Here is a 20,536-nt window from a genome sequence, read left to right as displayed (position 1 = left end):
TTGAATACTTCTTTTGAAGAGTGAGGGATGGGTTAGAGTTGTGCAGGACAGCCCTGAAGCAGCAGCACTGGGTGTATCTGTGGGTAACAAGATGATCCTGAGGAACTTGGCTCATGTTTTGCTGAAAGATCCTATTCCTGATAAAACATGACAGTGCTGGAGAAGACTGGTCCAGCAATCCAGGAGAAAACAAAACAAAGGAAAAAAAAAAGACTAGACTGAGATTTCAGTGTCCAATTTAATTTCAGTGCAAGGAGGAAGCAGGAATTATTGGTTACAAGAAACAGCTCTGTTATTCCAAGCTACACGTAAAACCATGGCTGGCTTCTTACCAACCACCCCAGATTTTGCAGAGACCAAGTATGTTAAGGTCTCTGCAGAACAAGCCACCATCCAAAACACCATTGTTACCCAAACTTACAGAACACTGTTGCATAACTTGTGTTTAAAACAGTAGTAAGGCTCTAAAGCAGCTTGGCCTTTGTGATCCAGCTCAGGGAAGCAACGCAACATTCACACTGAGGGAAGGGTGAGGAAGGGAAGGTGGGGAAGAGGAGGGAAGAGACAATGTGGGTGATACAAAGGAAGTGCTCTACCACCCATAAACCAGGGGATTAACAACTGGCTTCTACCAAGTGACTGTTATTTGCTCCTTAACAGCTTAAAATCCACAGCAGCCAGCCATGCTCCTACAGCTGTGCACATCCCTGCTGAAAGAGGTCCAAGTGGCAGATTAGTGATCCCCAAAATACCCTTTCCCATACTGGTTCTGGCCTGAACAGAAGCCCAGAACCTCTGTCAAGCCCTTTGGGCAGTGTGACAAAGGACCATCAAGATAAAAGCTGGAAGGAAGCTGCAGCCTGTTCCTACCACAGGCCATCATGTGTCCTGGAAGCACCACAGTGTGCAGAGCTTGTGGCAGCACTTCATGAGTTTCCTCCTTGCACGTGCTGCTCCCCAAGCCTCACATCCTACTCTGGAGACCTCCCTGCGGCATTGCTGACTGGGCTCTGAGCTGTCCTCTGTTCCCAGCACTGCAGGACACAGGCAACTTGGCCCAGCAGCTCCACCCAGAGACAGTAGGTATCAGAGGCAAACCCTGACAGAAAAGCTCCACAAGTACACGACAGCAAGGCCAGTCCTTCCAGCACTGGCTGCAGGACAGGGTGCATCATCCTGCTCTGCTCAGCCAGGGGGAGTGCAAGTCTCCTTGGGGAGCCACAGGCCACAAAGCTCAGTGTGTATCACAGACATGACAACAGGCACAACTTCGGGCATGGACTCAAATGAGCATTATGTGTTTAAATAACCTTAAAAAGCTGAAGCACTCTCTGATGCTCCTTCCATCCTGCCCCACGGAGCAGAGTGAGCAGGCATGGATTTGTGCATGTACTGCACAAGCCAGCTAACTGTCACACAGGGCTGGGGCCCTTCACTGGGGTAGAACGTGCCCTTCATCCGTCCAGCTGCACACACTGACATGGGCAGCAAACTGGCTGTTTGCCCCTAGAGCAGCGACTTCATGGCACCAGTGTAAAGGACTCCTCCAGGCCCTAGAGCACAGCAACTGAAACAGACCAACACACAGAGCACAGTGCTGAGGGGCCGTTTGGACAGACACTAAAACGTGTAACACACCACAGACTGGGACAAGGAACTTCTCAAAACAGTACACACATTCATTTCCTACCTGGGCTCTGACACACCCAAGGAAATGCATGACAGTAAGTGCCCTGAAGCAAAGATTCATCCTCTTCTCTCCAACAGCAACTCAGGGCTCAATTTTAGCTCAGGATTTAGCAGTCTTGTTAAGATTAGCTGGAAAAGCCTTTCCCCTGCAGCCCCTCTATACGGAGCTGTGCATGCTGTGCACTTGACGGGGTGTGCCACTCTACAGTGCTGCAAGTCCTTCCCGGGTGTAACTCCTGCGTGCCAAGCTGGTACCCCCTGCCCAGCACATCCTCACTGCGACACGCTGGGAAGCTCAGTTAAGAGGCATGTGAGCACTACAGGGGCTGCTGGATAGATTCCTATCGGCTCCAGCCCAGCAGGGATGTCTCTATTTCCTAGAAGCCTCATTACACCACTGCTTCGTGCGTGCTCTTGAGGTCATGCTGGTTGAGGAACTGAGGGGTCTTTCGTTTGGCAGCGGCACAGATGCTGCCTGGGAGTAGGGGGATAAGACAAGAGGAGCCGAAGGAAAGAAGAGACAGATGGGTCTTCCCACTCTCCCTCTTGCTTGGAGGTTTAACATGGGAAAAGAAACCAAAAGAAAAGCCACGCTTGAGTGCTATTCTTTGCACTTTTAACAAATATTTCCTTAAAATATAAAAACCATCTTCACCCTGGAAACCGCTAGAACGTAAACAATAAAAAGGGGATTTGGGGAGAAGAAGGGAGAGGAGGTTTGAATGTGCTTCCAGGCAGCAGCCCTTGCTAATAGCAACAGGTGCCTCCAAGGCCCTGTGCTCACCATCAGCCCTGTTCCTATGGCTCTCTTGCTCATTTAGAGTTCCCCAGTGGGTCTGGACTTAGGATTCAGCAATTAGCGGTCCGCAGCAAATCCTGGCAGGTAGGTTAATCCTCTTCATCCTCACTGATGTCATAGGTGACTGCAGACTCGTTCCTGGAGCGGTTGGCAGGTGAGGAAGGAGGAGTCTTGGTGGAAAAGGGCCAGCGGAAGGAGGGAGATGGGGAGCGGTCGTGCGTGGGGCTGCTGCTGGGACTCTGCTTTGGGCTGATGGCCTGCAGCATCCGGCCCTTGCCCTCCTTCAGCATGTGTTTCTGGTGATGGAAGCAGGAGGACAGTTAGCATGGTTTACAGTCATGGACATGGAGACTACTTACAGCCTGTCCTTTTGAGCACATTTTGAGTTGTGTCCCTTCAGTACTTCGTGCAATCTAAGAGCAGAAAAAGCCCCAGCATCACTCTGGGCTTTGGGAACTGCACAGTGTAATCACCACCCATTTTCAAGCACTTCTAACATAAAATGCCTGAGATATTCATCCAGCAGTGCAGGAAAGCCTGGCATAAACAAGTAGCTTCAGACTCATCTCAGGCCCATGACAAAGTGACCACCATCCTCTTGGCAGCTCAGTGGTCAGCAGGGCACAAGGTGGAGTTTAGAGGCCAGCTTGTGAGACAGAGAAGCTTTTCACTCTACAATGTAACTGGCATTATCTTGTTGGCAATGGTGAGTACTCCCTGAAAACAGGCTGCCCAAGCCTGGGACAACTTGTCTGGAGACTGGCAGCACACTGAGCACAAATGCCAAACCTTTGCTCTGCAGACTCTGTAGAAGCTCTACAATGTCTGTTGATGTCTCCAAAATTCCCTTTCCCCTTTTCCCAGAGCAACTCCTTACCAATGCGCCTTCAGGGCCAAACATCTCCAGGAAATTGCCAATGAACTCCCGGGACTTCTCTTCCCACTTCTGAATGAGATCAATACTCTTCTCTTCCACTTTCTGGACAAATTCCTTTGACTTCTCCTCTACATCCTTCACCCTCTTTTTCACCTTATCCACGCGTTCCTGGAGGTGGTATTTTTTCTCCTGCACAGAGAGTGGTGGATCAGAAAACAGCTCACCAGATTTGAGTGGCGACCAACTCTGCTCTGTGTTACCACACTCAACTGCTGCTTGAGACTCAGCATCTCCATTAGTCTGGTGACACTTCTCCTTCACTTCCATGACACTTCTTCCCTAGACTGCATGGCAGACACAGCAGGGCTGTGAGACGCTCTGTGGCAGGCACTGGCACAGTACACAAAGCAAGACTAAAGCCAGAGATAAGCACTATCTAATAGGAGTGCATGGGAGAGGGAAATATTTATACAGCACACAGATTAGATTCAAGTGACTTGCTGTAGGTCTCTCTGCATATCACAATGACACCAGGCTTTCTGCTGGGTGTTTTTAAACAGAGGCAGAGTTATGTGCCAAAGAGAGGTCAAGCAGCCGTTACCTCTCCTATTTCATTCATTGTTGTTCAAAGGCACAGTATCTGAATGATAAAAAAAATGTTTATGACTTTACTTCCAACATCAAAAATATCTTCTGCCATGTATTCTTCCTGAGGACTAGAGCTGCTCAGCACAGGATAAGGGCATGTTCTTCTGTCCTACCCAAGCACTGCTGCTCCTGCAGCTCCAGGAAGGAAACAGTACAGTGGAAACAGCATCAGATTTTATCCTAAAAAATTACTCTACCCCAAGGAGGTGGCTGGGGGAAGAGGAGAGAGATGAGACAGTAGCTGCTGTCAAGAACAACTCACTCTTCATTCAAGGTAACACACATTTTGCCACACACTCTCTCTCCAGATCTTTCAATAGGTCAGACATCACCAAGACATTTCTGACAAGAGAGCAGTATTAGCAAACCCCCAGTTCCTCCAGGAAGTGTGTCCCTGAGGCAATTTCAGGGGTGGAAGAAGTCTAATTTCTACTCCAAGGACACTGGTTTGGTGCAGCTCTGCAGACAGGCCTTTCACTGGCAGATGGCAGGACTGTGCTATCACTAAACTAGATCTCTTCACACTTTGCAAGACTCTGGCTCCCGCAGGTGTGGTGAGACTCACTTCAACTCACATTTATGAAGCTGACATTGAGCTCCTTGGCCGTGTAGCCCCGCTGCAGGTTCCGTCTGGCATAGACGTCATAGTCCCGCACGATGCGCGTGATGATGTCGGACGTGGAGATCCCCTCAGTCCTCTGGGTCGGTGCAAACATGCCTAAAGTTGGGGAACAGGACCCAGGGCAGCTCGAGCAAGACACATGGCAAAAAGCTGCTGCCACCTCTATTAGGAAATAATCTCTCCCATCAAGAGCTCACTTCCTAACTGTTCTCACAACTTTGTCCTTAAAAGTACAATACCAGAGTCATCCTCTCTGGGACGCCTAAGTAAAACCAAAACATGCCAAAACCCTGTCAAAATATCAGATATTCCAATGAAAAGCTCTTCACTTTAGCTGGTTTAAATATTGACTATAATCCACTGCATACAGAGTAGTGTGGGGACAAGGACAGGACAAGGGGTCCTACAATTTAACGGATGGAAATATAGCACTCTGATGGCTGAGTTTGGACAGATATAAAAAAGCTGCACCACCAGTGAATTTTACAGCAAACAGCTAGAGATGCCCCTCTGCCAAGTCCATGAGACTCCCCATTTGTGGGAATCCCTAAGCCAACCGTAGTATGTTTTCAAGAGGTTGCTGTTAATTCAACCAAAATAACTAGATTGAAATTAGGAATTAATGCTCGGCCATGCTTGGGCTGGGACATGGAACAGTCCTAGTACTATGAAGCAAGGCCCAGAGCTGCTTCTTCCTGCCCCCAGAGCCTCCTGGGCAGACCTTGTTCCCAGAGGGGCATAATCTTGCATTACAGAGGTACAGGAGAAACTACAGATCTTTGTCAGGAAGCCCTAGAAAATTTGAAGGGGACCCACCTGCTTCTTTTATATGCTTATAGACATCATCACTGCCAGCAGAAGAGTAGGGGATGTCATCATGTGCAACAAAGTCGATCTGAAAATTAAAAAAGCAAGTCAACATTTTATCGGGAATGTGCAGATCTGCTGCTGCTGTCGGAAGATGGTAACTTTTGGCTCAACACCTCCACTCAGGGGTGTGAGAGAGAATAACAAGACACTTCCCTCTGTTACAATACAGTACAGAGCAGTCCCAAGTTTTTAGTGGCAATTGCCTGTGAATTGTAAACACATGACAGCGAGGAAAGAAAAGGCTGGGAATAAGGACACAGCTGCTTTAAGCTCCACAGGGAAATGGCTTGTTAGTGGCAACAAGGGTAAACTAAGCAAGCTCCTCTGGAGACTCCTTCACCTCCCAAAGCTGTTCAACAGATGTTAGAGATTCCTTTCACTTTATCTCACCAACTGATAAAAGGCTTTCAAGACAGCTTGTCTGGTCTCCTGTGGCAGGGAAGCTGATGTATATCTAGGCTGCTCCTGCTGTAAGCAGGGAGTTGGACCAGACAGCCCCCAGAAATCGCTTCCAACCTATGTAATCCTCTCTGTACTGCATTTCACACCTATCTATAACCAGCACCAACTTCTGAAACAGCGAGAACCCTCTCAGGCTTTTTCACTGTGTCACAACCTCTACCTTATTTTAACAGTACCTGCCAGCTCAGCAAATGCTTCTACACTCCCAAGAAACCAACTCAATTCCCGTAACCCAGTTCATTCTATATATAAGGAGCTTCAACAGAAACAGTTTGCTCAGGCAGAGGTCACCCTGAAGGATGAATTCTTGCTGTAAACAGAGAGGCTAATCGAAATTCCAAACAGATCAGATGTCACAAATTACCCTGTGCTCTGCCAGGAACTCAGGCGTGAGGGTCCAGGGCGCATTTCTCACCACCTCGTCCACATAGCGACAGTGCTGCACAGCATCGTAGCGCTCGTTTTCATTCATTACCGTGAAACCCTTGAAGTTGTGGGTCAGCTCATCACTGCAGACTGGAGAAACAGGCAGAGAACACTGAGTCTGAGCCACTTACCCCAGTGACTTACAGTAAAAGGACCTTGCCCACACCCCTGCTGAACCAGGCAATGCCAGCAGCTGACAGAGGCTGGCACTGGTGCTTCCAAACCCAGCTCTTCCAGCCACAAAGCACCAGGAACAGGGAGCGCTGCAAGGCACTAAACTCCTGAGCAATTCTGGGCAGGCTGTTTACAACACTTATCAAGAAAACCAGACAACACAGAGGACAACTCTCCTATACAAAACAGCACCTGGGGGCCTGCTGGGAAGAAATCTGCTTTAAAAGCAATGGATGTCTCAGGCTTGGAAAAAACTCACTGCCTAAACTTCTGATTTTATAAAATGCCAAAGCACAGTCTAGCTCTTGGAAAGTTAAGTTAAAACAAAGGGGGAGTTCACAGAAAATCAAGTTAGCTTAATTATTATATTCTATGAGAAAGTAAATATTGAGGAAGGAGTTCTATTTGATTATCAGACTCCAAAGTAAACAAGGCATTACCAGTCTCACTGGTATTGGATGTATTTACGTTCTAGACAAACAGATGATAAAGAGTGGGTGAGATTGGTCCCTGCTTGGAGCTAATTTTGGGGGCTGCAGCCTCTTGTCTCAGTCCTAGTGTAAGGGCAGCAGTTCATTGTCTTCCTCCTCACCAGTCTCCCAGAGGCACAGAGCGTGGTTAACACTCCTTGCTACTTAAACATGTTAATAGTTTGACCTGAAGTTATTTTCCTGTTTGTTGTACAGTGTTTATGTACATGGGGATGTCTTTCAGCCTCTAAGATTTCTAAGCTCAGGGCAGTTTGTAGGTTGGAGCAACCCTTGCAGCTCTCCTCCCTCCCTTCCCGACACTACTGTAGCACACATACCACTATAAAAATGCTTTCAGCAATGAGTGAAAACTGTGATAAGGAAACAAACCACCCAAGGATGTTATAATTGCCCTATGGCAGGGTCAGAATTTCACTTTGCTTCACAAAGATACTGGGAGTTGAGAAGACCAGTTAAAGGTATTTTCAGTTCTCATACTTCAGCACCATTATGCAGCCTGACCAGGGGTCAGCTCCTGACAGACAACATGCACAGCCTGATGTGTCCTTAACGGGGGTGGAGGGACGAGCACAGAGGCACTGCCTGGACAGAAGCCCATGTACTGCAGCAGCCAGAAGAGGGGTATCTTTTTTCCTGTTATATTCTGGAAGGAGCCTGGCTGAAACACCTCTGCTAGATTCAGGCACTCAGCAGGATATTCCTGGCATCATCTAAAGACCTATGACCTAACAGACAAAATGGGGAACTTCTGTTTGGAGAAAGATGGGCTCACTGACTTCCATGTGTCCAGGCACATGCCCAAGAAACCACTGTGATCTCCATGCTCCCAATGGGATCTGTTTGGCATTAAGCAATCTCCAGCAGGAAATTGGAGCTGGAGAGTGACTTGCAGGGCATTACAGTGACACAAAGCAGCCATGGAGGCACTCATACTTTAGCTGTCTCATTCAGGAGTCAGATGCTCAATTATCCCTAATGTATTTTGATACTCAGATGTGCAACTCACCTGTATCTGCCACAGAATTGAAAGGTCAAATTAGAACAGCACAATCAAGAATCTTTTCCTTAAGCACTCATTTGGTACAGGATACCTTTCTGCAAACATATCCAACCCTCAATGTTTTGCAATAAGACTCCAGCAACATTTGGGACAAGTGTCTACAGTGAGAGCCACTGAGGCCACAAAGACAAAACCCCTGTATGCACAACCACAGACAGAGCTAAACTGTACTCCTGCAACAGCCAAAGTCAACAAGGTCATTCCTTACCTCCAACAATGAGGTATGTGTTTGGGAAGAGATTCTTTGCTTGCATCAAGGCCCGGGCATGTCCAGAGTGAAACAAGTCAAATATTCCATCAGCATAAACTCTGACAGGACGATCCACTGTGCCAAAGGGACAGAGAGACAGCTATGAATATGCCTTCCTGGAGAAGCAACTGCTGCTCATACTCATGTTTGAGGACCTTCTGAAAGTCATGGAGGTGCTACAGAATGCAGCACCATAGCCAGGACAGAATTGTGAAGATAAATGCCTGGCTCTCTGCCTTCCCATATGGAAACAAATGGAGCGGAGTACAGAGCTGAAATACAACCACATTCAAAGACAGACTGAAAGCCTACCATGTATCACCCAAACAAGGTGAAGGGAGACCAAGGGGAAAGCAAACCCTGAACATTTCCCTGCTATGGAAATCCAAATGCAGAATTAACTGCAGAGGGGAACTGGCCCAAATATTTCACACGTGCTTGATTTGCTCCTGCCTGCCAGGATGGCATCTCAAGACCTTTACAGGATCCTCCTCTGCAGCCTGCTGCCACAGCCACCAGTCTGGTTGAGGTACCAGCATCAGTAGCTCCCCCAGACCCATGCAGTGTATGGCTTTTTTCAAAAACACAGCTGGACTAGTCAAAGAAAAGCAGACACAATTCTTCTGAACCACTGGCATTATCAGCTAAATCCATAGAAATACTACTACTACTACTAATGAGAAACCAAAATTCCCTCAGGCCACCTCTGCCAGGGGAAATTGTAGCTCAGTTCTTTGAGGTCAGCACAGAGGTAAAGTGAGATAGTCTGCGCTGCCACGTAGTAGTGGGAGGCTTCTGATCTTGGGACCACACAAGACCACAGTCCTCTTGCTGCTGGTAACCAAAAGCCACAGTCTTGGTATGTGACACGCTTGGGAACAGCCTGGTGCTCTCTTAGCCCAGTTCAGACAGACAGACTCAGAGGAGTGGTGAGCAGAGGCACACCAAACCTGCAGTGAAGACGGGGCAGACAGAAGACCTGGCAGGAAGCTGAGACCCCATGGGTCTGGGCAGGGCCCTGGAGGTACCCAGAGACAGAGCTCAGGAGGCAGCAAGAAGAGGAGTTCATGCAATGGTCAAGGCTGTTAAGTTCAAGCAGAGAGGTCAGCTTGAGGACAGCCTCTTAGAACCATTCTTTAGTGGTTCTAAAACCTCAATCTGAAGATGCCAGGAGGCTCTGAAGAGAAGGATTTGGAGACCTGCAACTGCATAAGTTTTCTGTATGCTGGAAGAGAGCTGGTCCTGGCAGACCTTTATGAATGTTCATTCACATTCTGGAAACTGGCTGGGACATCCTTCCCTTTCCTCCATACCTGCAGTAGCTACAGTCCCTGAGCACAAACATGAACAGCAACAAGGAAGTGTGCACTGTATTTTAGTCTTGGCAGGCAGGAGAGCCACCACTGTTGAAATCAGAGACCTTTGTGAAAACTCTGGAGGGTTTCAGCAGGGAAATTAATGCAGACTGTGAAATACACTGGATTTTCAGAACCTCTGGCATGAAACCACAGCCAGGTCTCAATCTGAGCTGGCTCATCTCTCAGCAGCAGTCAGGTAGATACAAGTGCAGCATTTCTATTGTCTCTGTAGCCATAACAGAGAGGCTAGGTAAGACAGCACTGTCTGCACACTCTGGCAGAAGAGGGCAATCACCCTTCAGATGTCACTTGTGCCTCTACCTCCCCTTCGCACTTGCAAAGAGAACAGTGTTTCTGCCAGCCTGGTTTAGAAAATAAAAGGACACATTTTTGTTGTGAGGCTGGCCCGTGGTGTTTAATGACACTGACTTTAATTCAAATCCAGGCTAGAATGGGACATTCTGGACTAAGATATAAATTGGTTTTACTTGCCCGTTTCAAGTTTCAGAAAACATGACTTTTGAAGTGCTTAACTTTAAGCTACCTCAGACAAAGTAGTACAGAAGTGTGCAGTTCTGTAACTCCAAGGGTAGTTTGGTCTCAGAAATATCACAATCATACCCACACCCCCCAAACCCAACATTTATACAATCCCCTTCCAGTCTGTGTTCTTACTTACAAGGGGTCCCTCTCATGGCTTCTTCATACGTCACTCTGATGTATGGCTTGCTGTAGTCAATCTCCACTTCGTCTGAGAACGGAGCTGGTTCCCTCAGTCCCTAAACAGCCAGGGAAGTTTCACTGTGAGAGTGCAAATGTGAGGGCAGTTTACAGTGGCAGCACTGACATTACAGTGTCCTAGTCACTGGGTGACTCACTGTGCCTCTGCACAATTCAGGCACATGTACTAAGACTAATCAGTGTAAAACCTCAAAACAGCCCTGCAGAGTGATTAGCCTTAGTTTAGAGAGGAAGAGAGAGAGAAAAGAAGAGTTTAGAAGACAGTAGTTATACTGAACCAAGAAAATCTGAGGCTCAGAACTGCAGCAGCTAAACTCAGGCTTTGGCAAACAGCAATTTACAGCAGCACAAGCCAAGCTTCAAACCTCACTGTTGCAGCTCCAGCTCTGCCCACTCTGGTAAGACTCTGCTGTGCCTGAGTGCTTGTGCTGTGATGTACAAACTGTAACAGCTCCTTGATTTGAGTACATGAACGAGCAGAGGAGCAATACCAACCACAGCACTAACTCCCTGTGTGTTGTCACCATTTCTGAGCCATACAAGTGAGACACTGAGTTTGATCTGTGGCAGAGTAACTCCCAACTTCTGCAAGAAAACCCCTCTAGCCTGCTAGCTTGACCACAGCAGTGCATTTAATCAACAGCTGAAGTCCAGGCATCATTTCTGGTCTGCTCTGAATGGGAACGAAACATCTGCCCTTCCCATAACAAAACAGCTCAATTTCCTTCCAGCTGGAACGTGTAGGGCTGCAATGGACATCTTGTTCCTGAGGCAGAACACTAGGAAACAAGCTTGCAAACCATTACAATACCATCAAGCTGAAAAAGGCTAATCCACAGCTTCCTCTCTGGCTTCCTGTCCCAGTGCAGAATCCTGCCACAGTGTCCAGCACCAGTGCAACCAGAAAAACCGCAGCTATCCTGGTCAGTGTCATTCCTTATTAGAATGTCACTTATAGTGAAATGCACAGGAGAATAGCCACTGACCACTACATTCAAACAAACCACTACTACTGAACATCTCCTTTAACTTACTGAGGGCTCCACATTTCACACAGCACCTCCTCTACCAGGATCCTCACTGTCAGATAAGGCCTGCAGGTCTCTCCTATCATCACTGCTATTAATTCTAGGACTGCCATATAAAACTGGATTCTTGACAGTTTAGCTGGCACATACCTGATATGAAGTTAGAAATAAAAGCACAGAAAAACCTTATCAAAATTATCAGAGGAACACAGAGAAATGTCCTCAAAAGGTCCTGCCAGAGTCTTGCCCTTCCCCTGCAGGGCCAGTGAGGGTCAAAACTCAACCTGATGTGCACAATACAACAGGCTTATGTGTCAGCAGGTTTGTTACCACCATCTGCTGCTGAGCCCTGCTGCTTCAGGGGAACATTCTGCCAACAGCTGCTTAGTTGGGAGTGGTAAAGGCTTCAAGGTAATCTCACAGTCAGGCAACACTATTACTCTTACTATAATAAATAAAACTTTTGCAAAAGGAAGAAAAAAAGAAATCTTTCACCAGGAGAACTGTATTTGCCCTGTGGCTAAAAAACAGGCAGGAAGCTTAGAAAGTGGCTAGATATTACTTGTCTTGTGCTGTTCGCAGATGCTTTATTTCTAACACGGGACAGAGAGCAACTCAAAGAGCAAGTGACTCCTACGGACTAATAAATAACCTGCACACTTCTCTTTCCTTATTGAAATACGTGGGATCTTTAAGAGGGAGGGTGGGTTTTGGCAACAGTCAAAGACAAAGGTTCTGTGGGATAAGTCACACAACAGCTCGAGCCTCCATCTGCAGTGCCTGCCTCCTCATTTCTCACTGCTGGTGCTGCTCTTACTTCACTATGACCTGTCAATGCTCTGGGACAGGGCTGAAGCCCTCCTGAAGAGCAAAACATTGTCATTGAGGAGGAAAGCTGCAACACATCACCACGTTTTGCCAAGGACCATGACCCCGGTATGACGTGGCAGGGATGGTAGCTGGCTTTTGACAGAGATAAGGAAACAACAACCAGAGCACACGTGATGCACAGGACAGCCCCAGGAAGAGGGCAAGAAGAACTATAAAAAGCCAATCATTGCAATATTGTGGCAAGGACAAGTTAAAGATAACCCTTTACAGTAGCATTAATTGGATCAGACCCCCTTCAAAAGAGATCCCACTGGCTTTAGCTAGTTAAAGCCATCCCCAGGTTGATCTAGAAATCTTTTTGGTTGGTTGTTGTAGTTTTTTTCCTGGACACTCCCAAAGTACCAGCAACATAAATGCTTCCTCTCTCCAGACCAAGAGAATGAAACGAACAGTGATCTTCCCAGTGCGTCAGAGTGTGGATTCAACAGATCACTTCTGCAGGTGCTTACAGGCTTCAGACCCTCCTCCAGTTCCATTATGTGCTTCTTTGGAGTATTTCTCCCTCCCAGTGGGTCACTTAAAACCCACCTGTGAGAAATGCCTGCTACTTCTCCATGGCTATCTAAGTGCATGTCTGTTTGGCTCAGCTTAAGTGACAAGCCGGACACACCACAAAAGCAGCTTAGTGATGCTTGCCTCAGACCTAATTTAAGTCCATGCTGTAAGTATGTTATTAGTATGAACAAAGGAAGATTCCAAGCTGCATTTGCAAGAAGAAGAGCTACTGTCATTTGCTTCTTCTCCCCTGCCCCCTCCTTCTTTTCTCAGTCCACAGACAAACCACCACCTGTATCTTTTTGCTGTTACAGCTCAGTGTCCTCATCTCACAGGCTCCCAGAATTCTAATCTCTGCTTACTTACGAGTGAGCGTCGGGACATTTTTGGAGGGATTCCATCCAGCTCTGTTGCCCCATTAGGGCCTGATCCATCTTTTCTTCTCTTTCGGGAATTCAGTCTGGAGGAGGACGGTGGCTCCATCTTGCCAAGCACGTCCAGAAAGAACTGGAACAAAATGAAGGAGAGGGGAAAAAAGAAAAAAAAAGAAAGGAGATATTTCTCAGTTCTTCCAAAGCAGAATCAGTCAACAGCAGGCAGAGCGTACAGAAGGTCAGTGCAAAGACACAGCCACCTCACAAGGGGCTTAGCCAGTTGTATTCGGCATCAGCTGCCAAGGCTTGACAAACAGTGCCTGGTGGGAATACTGAATCATTTAATGCAACTCAGAGCTGTTCTGCAGAGAGAAGTGTGCAGCAGTCAGCTGGCTGGAGAGACACAGAAACAAGGGTTGCAATGCAAATTATAAATCATTACTACGAGGTTAATTATGCTATTTTCACATCTGAAAGGCAACCGAAGGCTTATGGCATGCCCAGTCCACATTCAGCCCTCCTCCAGCTCTCATTTGGATTCTTTACCCTTTCCACCCTCCAGGGCAGCTGGTGGGTGTGCTGCATCCCTGTACAGTCTTGAAGAGAGGAAGGAGCAGATCTGTGCAGAAGGACAAGGGTGAGGGAAGTGCTCACAACTTAAATGAGTAGCTGGCTAGCTGTTTGCTTTGTCGTTTGTGTAAGACTAAGCTGCAACATCCCAGCGGGGACAGCCCACCTTGGGATGGCTGCCACCATGTTCCCCTCTTGTCCCTTGTCCCCACCGCAGTGGTGACTCAGCAGATGGGGAAGCAGCTGCTGACACCACATTAGGCCACACTTACTTCTGGCACTTTATGTACCAATTTGCAATTAGTGGTGGTTCAGCTGAAGTGCTTCAGTGATGAACAGACAGACACACGACCAATTTTGGAGAGAAACTGTGGCAATTGTAAGGAAGGATGTTATCTGGGCTTTAAGCTGGAGTCACTGAACCTTTCCAAAAGGGCCTGGAGTGTTAGTAACTCCAGCTTCACACAGCTGAAGCAAAAATAGGGATTTATAGGAAGGCATGACGGCGAATATTCGGCTGCTGCAGGAGTTAGAAAGGGGTGCTAGATTTGCAAAAACTAAAAAGCAGCATTATCTCCCTTGTTGACTTGAAGTGTGCACCTCTCCAGCACAGCACATAGCACTTCTGGCCTGCTATTCCCCAGAGCAGCGTGACCCCTCCGCCCAGGAACGATCCTTAGGTGCGTGCCTCAACTCCCTAATAACAAGAGTGGTGCGGAATTTAAAGCATCTCCCCACCCACATGCAGTGGGCGTGCTGGAATGTTAGGTGGGGCAAGTGCAAGGTGTGACAAAGAGCAGATGCCCCCCTGAAGAGCACCTTTTTCCTCAGCAGAGGGGCTCTGCTGAGTGTTCTATTTGGGATGAGCTGGGACTGTCGTCACTAAGGGCCACTGGCAAAGCTCTGCAGTTCCGCAGCCAGGAAGGGTGTGCTTTGTCAAAGAGCTGTTAAGTAGCAGATTTAGTGATCGGACTTACTCAGGCACACATGACTCGAGGTTAAGGAATGCTCCAAAGTAACAACTAAAAAGCAGCTTAACGAGATGCAAATATCTCTCCCTCCCCACTGAGCATCAGCATGATGATACCTTATGGACAGTTTTAGGGTCAGACACAGCTGAACTCGTTTGGGGCTACTTACATGTAAGTATCCCTGGCTGCTCTGCTAGGCCTACCACAATGTACTAAGAACAAAAGAGAATCCTAGCTCAGTAGGGAGCCAAAAAAATAGTGTGGAGAAGATAAAGGTGACAGTGAAGAGCAGCCACAAGGACATTTCAGAACTGTGTGACCCATCCAGCACTCACTCCATAATGCCTGTGAGTCAAGCTTGCCGTTTCTCCCATTCCAGTAATTAATTTACTATTTCCTGAGAACAAACATATGGGAGGGTGCACACACAACCTCAGGCAAAAAAAGTTTGCAACCCTGAGACCCAAGTCTTCAAACATTTAAGCAAACATTTAACTTTCAGGCAAGATCTGTGCTATAAATGCAGCACGTTTAGGAGTGCCTCTGTGAAAACACAGGGTATGACACAAATCATTCTTATATTTTGCAAGGTGTAATCTTGCAAGCACACCCTGCATCAGTCATTTACCACTATGGTCCTAACAGAAACAATGACGTTCACAAACAGCAGCAAACATCCATCTCTGGTTCAAGTAACCCCAGACTTCATTGAAACAATGGGGGAAACAGCAGCTGATTTTCTTGTTATTTGGTTAAAATAATTTCACTGTGCTTCAAGTCACCTGTTGGTCTCCGACCACTTGCTTTCCTTACCTTGGGAGAGAATTAAAAGGTCTGTTAATGTGCTGAATGCAGACATTCTGAACCACTGCCCAGTAAAAGATCAAAAGCAGAGGCTTTGGCACTGAAGCACAGATGTAGCAGCCCCACACATAACCAGGTGAAGCTCTTCCCACGTCAGCCTGGCCCATCAGAGCAACCACACTTCTCCGCACACAAGTACAATCTCTGCTGAATTAGCACCTTGCTGCTGGGTGCAAATCTCATGGTTAGCCAAAGAACTGCAGGTTACAGCACAGGGCAGGCACTGTCCCAGCTCAGGAGAAAACTCCAACAGCTTCTTCCAGCTCCTCCCACACCCAACCATCTCCTAACTTTTCCATTTCTCAGGGTACACATAGTGAAACAATGGCAAACAACAACTTAAGGTAATGGATTCCAACTTGAAGGATTCTATTATTCGCTGTGCATTAAATCAGCATCAGCTGCACAGCAGCAGCTGCTCTACCCGATGTACCAAGTGAGAAACCAGCTTCAAGGGGGGGATAAATATGCTCCATCTGCTCTGACCTTACAGGTTAGATGTTGCTGAAGTAGCCTCTGCAGTGTCCGGACAGCTGGGCACTTCATGAGTGACACAGCTCTGTAATTACTCAAATTAATGCAGAAATGAAACAGTAATTTTACCACTATTCAGAACTTCAAAACCTCTGTCCTGTGGCTAGTGCATTTCTGAGAAGTCCTCCCATCACCAAACTTGTCTTCATGAAAAACTGGAAACACACCACACCTTACTGCAATAAACCTACTAATCTTAGAATGCTTCATTTTGACCCAAGGGACTAAAATAGCATCCCAAACAATTACTTACCAACAGTGGGATCCAGCATCTGTAGCTGAGCTTAACACATGAGGACATGGCTTTGCTTCCCCAAATGCATAAAACACTGCCTGTTCTAAAATTAATTACATTTGCAGCAGATGGGGAAGAGCAAAGAGAAGATAACTCTCAAAGCTCATTCTGAACACTTCAAGATAGAAACCAAGCATAACCAGAAGAAAGAGCCTTGCTGTAAAATATTAACATTGTTCTATTTTAAGGTGTCACCCTCCTGCATTATTGAGTTCATGGCTGAATATGAGAAACTGCTCGCAAGGAGAAAAGCTGGAAGTGCCCTGTTTGGGAAAGCCATGGGCAAATCACAGTCTCTGCACCACTTTATAAGACACTCAGGGCTTTTCTTCTGAAACGTATTTCTTTGGTGCATACTGTATCAAAGAAGGGCCTTGCATCACCTGCCAGCTAACTCACTGAGAGAGACCTGCACAGGCTCGGCGAGGAGCAGTTGACTGCCAGATGGGGAAAGAGTTGCTTTCCCTGTCAGGGAATCACTGAATCCCACTGAAACACAGCCACTTCTGTGAGGGGGAAAAAGGACAAGCATTGATTACTAGAAAAAAAAAATGTATTGGCAGGGAAGGAATTTTAGACTTCTCCTTTAGTGTCAGTTAACTACACCATCATCAGAGCTGGAATTGAACAACACCAAAGTTAACACCTCTGGCAGGTAGAAGAGGTTAGAATAGGCACAGTAAATCTTCCTGCTTAGCCAAAGCCTTATCTCACTGTCTGCATCTTCATGGACAGTGCTGATGTTTTTTAATCTCTGTGGTGTCAGAGAACTCCAGCCTCACACTACACCGGAGAAGCAGTCAGATCTTTCTGTACCCTAGGAACACTGATGGCATGAGGACCTGGCCCATCTGCCTTTTGATCTCCTGAAGAACTTCTTGGAGAATATTAACTGCAAACCTACATCAGTAGCAGGATTTCTTCTGCCACTTCTGCTGCTTTTCACTTGCAGATTTACCTGTGAAGCAAAATAAATGCTGCAACTTAAACTGAAAACGAGCTCACTGTAGCAACTCAGTAAATGCTCCAGCCCAAGGCTGCTGGAATTCCCAGCAGGGACCCAGAGCAGCTGGACCAGCGAGGCCCTGGGACACCCACAGCTCCCTGGGTGGCACTGCCTGCTCCAAGGCTGTCCTATCGTCCCTCTGAACTTGGAAGGCGTTGGCACAGTCAGATGTGACTGTCATGTGCTGCTTTGCCTACAAGATCATTGCACTTTACAGGAACAAGATATTTCTCTTCTGCTGACTCATCTGCAGGCAATACTACTAAACTTTGCACTCTGCCAGCTGTCTGCAGAGAACTGCCTTGACACATGGACAGCATGTAAGCAAGAGCCTCAGGGAAAAGGAGTAAGTCCTGTCACTTCACATAAGTCCCTTGCCAGGCTATAAAATACCAAATCGACCCTACATTCCTCTGCATTCCTTGACCATAGATCAAAGAGAATCCTTTTCCCCCTCTTCTCCCTCACCTGCAACCCCCAGTCTCCAATTAACCTTACTGGTGTGTATCCCTGTGGAGATCTGTGGAGACAGAGACCTGGGAGACGTTAATGACAGAAGGCTCATCATGGATCTCTCTTCTATCAGTGCTTAAAAAACTTGCCCAGTCTCCAAAGCAACTTCATGCCCAGTCCAGGCTTGCCAGGCCCAGCTCTGTCCCAGTCTCCAGACTCAGAACATCTGCCTGGAAAGAGAGTGCTGCTGGCTACAACCCAGCCTGCTCACCTCCAGACAGACTGCGACGCTCCCCACAGTCAGCATCTGCTCCACCTGGATGGTCTAAGCCCTTGTGCCCCTTATAAAGGTTACTGCAGCATCTGGCAGAGTCCTGTCCATTTGTAAAACACAAGCTGCTTCTGCTACCTTGGATGAAGATTAACAAAAGCAGCTGTCCCCTCAGTGTGTTAAAAGCCACACGAACATATAAAAGGGATTCTAGTTCAGCCGGTGCCACACATTGGTCCAACAGCATCCACACCTTTGCTGTACCTGCTAAAACAACCCCCCAGGCCTTGCATCCCCTACTGGTCCAGGCAGGCTGGTAACATTTTCTCAAGCAGAGTCTGAGTAGGCAGAAGCTCTGGTACCCATGTCCTGCCATCGATGGAAAGATGCTGCTTCACACCAGCAAAGTCCCAAATTGTGTAAGATAATTCTGCCTAACCACAAGTGAAAACAGTTCAGCACGATCACCTAGATAGTGTTGCTAGGTAATACACACGTAAAAAAGAGAAACTGCTGTCAAGACCTTCTCTGTGAATTCACAGCCTTTCTAGGTATACCATAACCTCCAGGCACTGAGTGTCCCGACATGCGACAGCCTCTGCTGGGTGAGTGAAGCAGCAGAAGTAGGGTTTATGCAGAATACCAGAAAAGATACTGTCAGGGACAATGAAGTATGAGAATAGGTGGTCATTCTGACCCGACTTCTGCATCGTTTTATTTTTAGGGATTAGCAACAGAGCTTTTTGAGACTGGAGATGTAAACCTCCTTTAGTAAGTTTACACACCAATACCAATTCCTTACTGCAACAGTTATTGTTTGTTGCTCTTGGTACAGTGATTTCAAGAGACTTACAATGCAGACCTTGCACTGAGAAAGTTCAAAATCAGGAATTTTAGTAATTCTGTAGATACAGCAAATTTCTTTGAGAAATAATGCATGGGTATTTGTCATCTGAATTTCAAAACCAAATACAGTGGCTGTCCTCAGACCCCAGGGTCCTGTAGATGGAAACCCAGCATTACTGTTTCTGACCACCCCAACCTTTGCCAAGGTCCTGGTGCCGCAGCAGCACAGGGTGGGGACAGAGGGAAGGCCACCTGCAGCATCCTGCACCTCCCTCCACAGCGAGTGAGGGCAACAGAGGAGCATCACAGCTCTCAGAATTCCTGAGGACTTTTAAGTCCAATTACAAAACCATTAATCAGTGAGTGCATCCAGGACTTCGGTGGACACAAAAAGCGGGTTAGAGAGAATGTGTGCCTACGCAGCAGCTGGGTCACACCTTCCTTCGCCGCAGCCAGGGCCACCTCCTCACTGTCCTCCCTAGGCCTTGACTGTGTCCCCTGGGTGGGGGGATGTCCCCCGTAGCCCCCACGCTCCAAGCCCTGAGGGTGCACTACAAAAGTTTCCCACTGATCTGGCGCTGTCTCCTCTCAGCTGCCAATCCTGCCATCTCGGAGCATCATGCCCGAGCCCCGGCCTCTGCCCAAGCCCCCACAAAGGGGACGCAGCGCATCACGACCACCCCAGCAGACACTGCCCTCTTGCCCAAAGCCAGTGTTCCACGTCCCGACCGACCAGCACCTCCCGACGCGCCCTCCGCCTGTGCCACGGCTACCACGCTGGGAGAGGGGCCCGGGGAGGGACCTGACCGGCTCCACAGGAGGAGCGCGCGGTGCCCTCATGTGCCGCCAACCCAAACCCACCCCAGGGCCGCCGGTGCCGTGACAGGCTCCGCTCCCTGTCCCCTGCACTCACAGCCCCCCGCTGCCGCCGGCCGCCCCCCTACCAGCGCGCCGCCGGCCGCCGCCGCTCCGCAGCCCAGCCCGGTGAGTCCGGCCCCGCCGCCGCTCCCGGCCCCGCCCCTCTCCCGCCGACGCCAACGGGGCGCGGGCGGAGCCGCTGCGTGTCCGCCCGGAACCACGGAAGGGACCGGCCCGCGCGGGGAAGCCGCGTCCCGGGAAACCGCGCCTGGAAGCTCCGTTCCGGCTCACAACGGTCCCGCCCCGCGGCTCTTCCTATCACAGAAAAATATCCTGAGCTGAAAGGGATCCGCAGAGATCATCCAAGTCCAGCTCCTGGCCCTGCACAGCACCATCCCCAAGAGTCACACCAAGTGCCTGAGAGCCTTATCCGAACGCTTTTTGAGCTCCGCCAGCCTTGGTGCTATAACCACTTTCCTGGGGAGCCTGGTCCAGCGCCCGACCACCTTCTGGGGAAAGAACCTTTTCCTGATATCCAACCCAATCCCCCGCCACAACTTCAGGCCATTCCCTTGGGTCCTGTCACTGGTCACCACAGAGAAGAGATCAGTGT

General features: G+C 48.2%; 1 protein-coding gene across 3 annotated transcripts; it reads right to left on the bottom strand.

The window, feature by feature from the left end:
• Window positions 1-230: 230 nt before the first annotated feature.
• Window positions 231-20,073, bottom strand: PCYT1A (phosphate cytidylyltransferase 1A, choline). Of its 3 annotated transcripts, none has more exons than XM_082288426.1 (9): window positions 20,010-20,073; window positions 13,248-13,388; window positions 10,406-10,505; window positions 8,327-8,443; window positions 6,332-6,483; window positions 5,452-5,530; window positions 4,589-4,731; window positions 3,366-3,554; window positions 231-2,784 (listed from the first exon to the last, which is right to left on the bottom strand). In XM_082288426.1, exons 2-9 carry the CDS (start codon window positions 13,362-13,364, stop codon window positions 2,578-2,580), a joined length of 1,104 nt encoding a protein of 367 aa, XP_082144552.1. In that variant the 5' UTR covers window positions 13,365-13,388; window positions 20,010-20,073; the 3' UTR covers window positions 231-2,577. The 3 variants fall into 3 exon arrangements, with proteins under 3 accessions (XP_082144552.1, XP_082144553.1, XP_082144554.1); XM_082288427.1 differs by having other exon boundaries at window positions 19,979-20,046; XM_082288428.1 differs by lacking the exon at window positions 20,010-20,073 and having other exon boundaries at window positions 10,406-10,527; window positions 13,248-13,368.
• Window positions 20,074-20,536: the final 463 nt, after the last annotated feature.

Source organism: Coloeus monedula (genome assembly GCF_965178545.1).
Source record: "Coloeus monedula genome assembly, chromosome: 10".
In the NCBI taxonomy this organism is placed as follows: Eukaryota; Metazoa; Chordata; class Aves; order Passeriformes; family Corvidae; genus Coloeus; species Coloeus monedula.
The sequence above is the reverse complement of the archived record's forward strand: the minus strand, read 5'-3'. Positions and strand labels throughout refer to the sequence as shown.

Excerpts from the sequence above, each read along its gene's own strand:
- PCYT1A (XM_082288426.1), bottom strand. The coding sequence starts at position 13,364 with ATGGAGCCACCGTCCTCCTCCAGACTGAATTCCCGAAAGAGAAGAAAA. Across the intron at positions 4,732-5,451 it reads TAAGCATATAAAAGAAGCAG|GCATGTTTGCACCGACCCAG; the intron begins GTGGGTCCCCTT and ends CCCCAACTTTAG. Across the intron at positions 3,555-4,588 it reads TCAATGTCAGCTTCATAAAT|GAGAAAAAATACCACCTCCA; the intron begins GTGAGTTGAAGT and ends CTCTCTGTGCAG.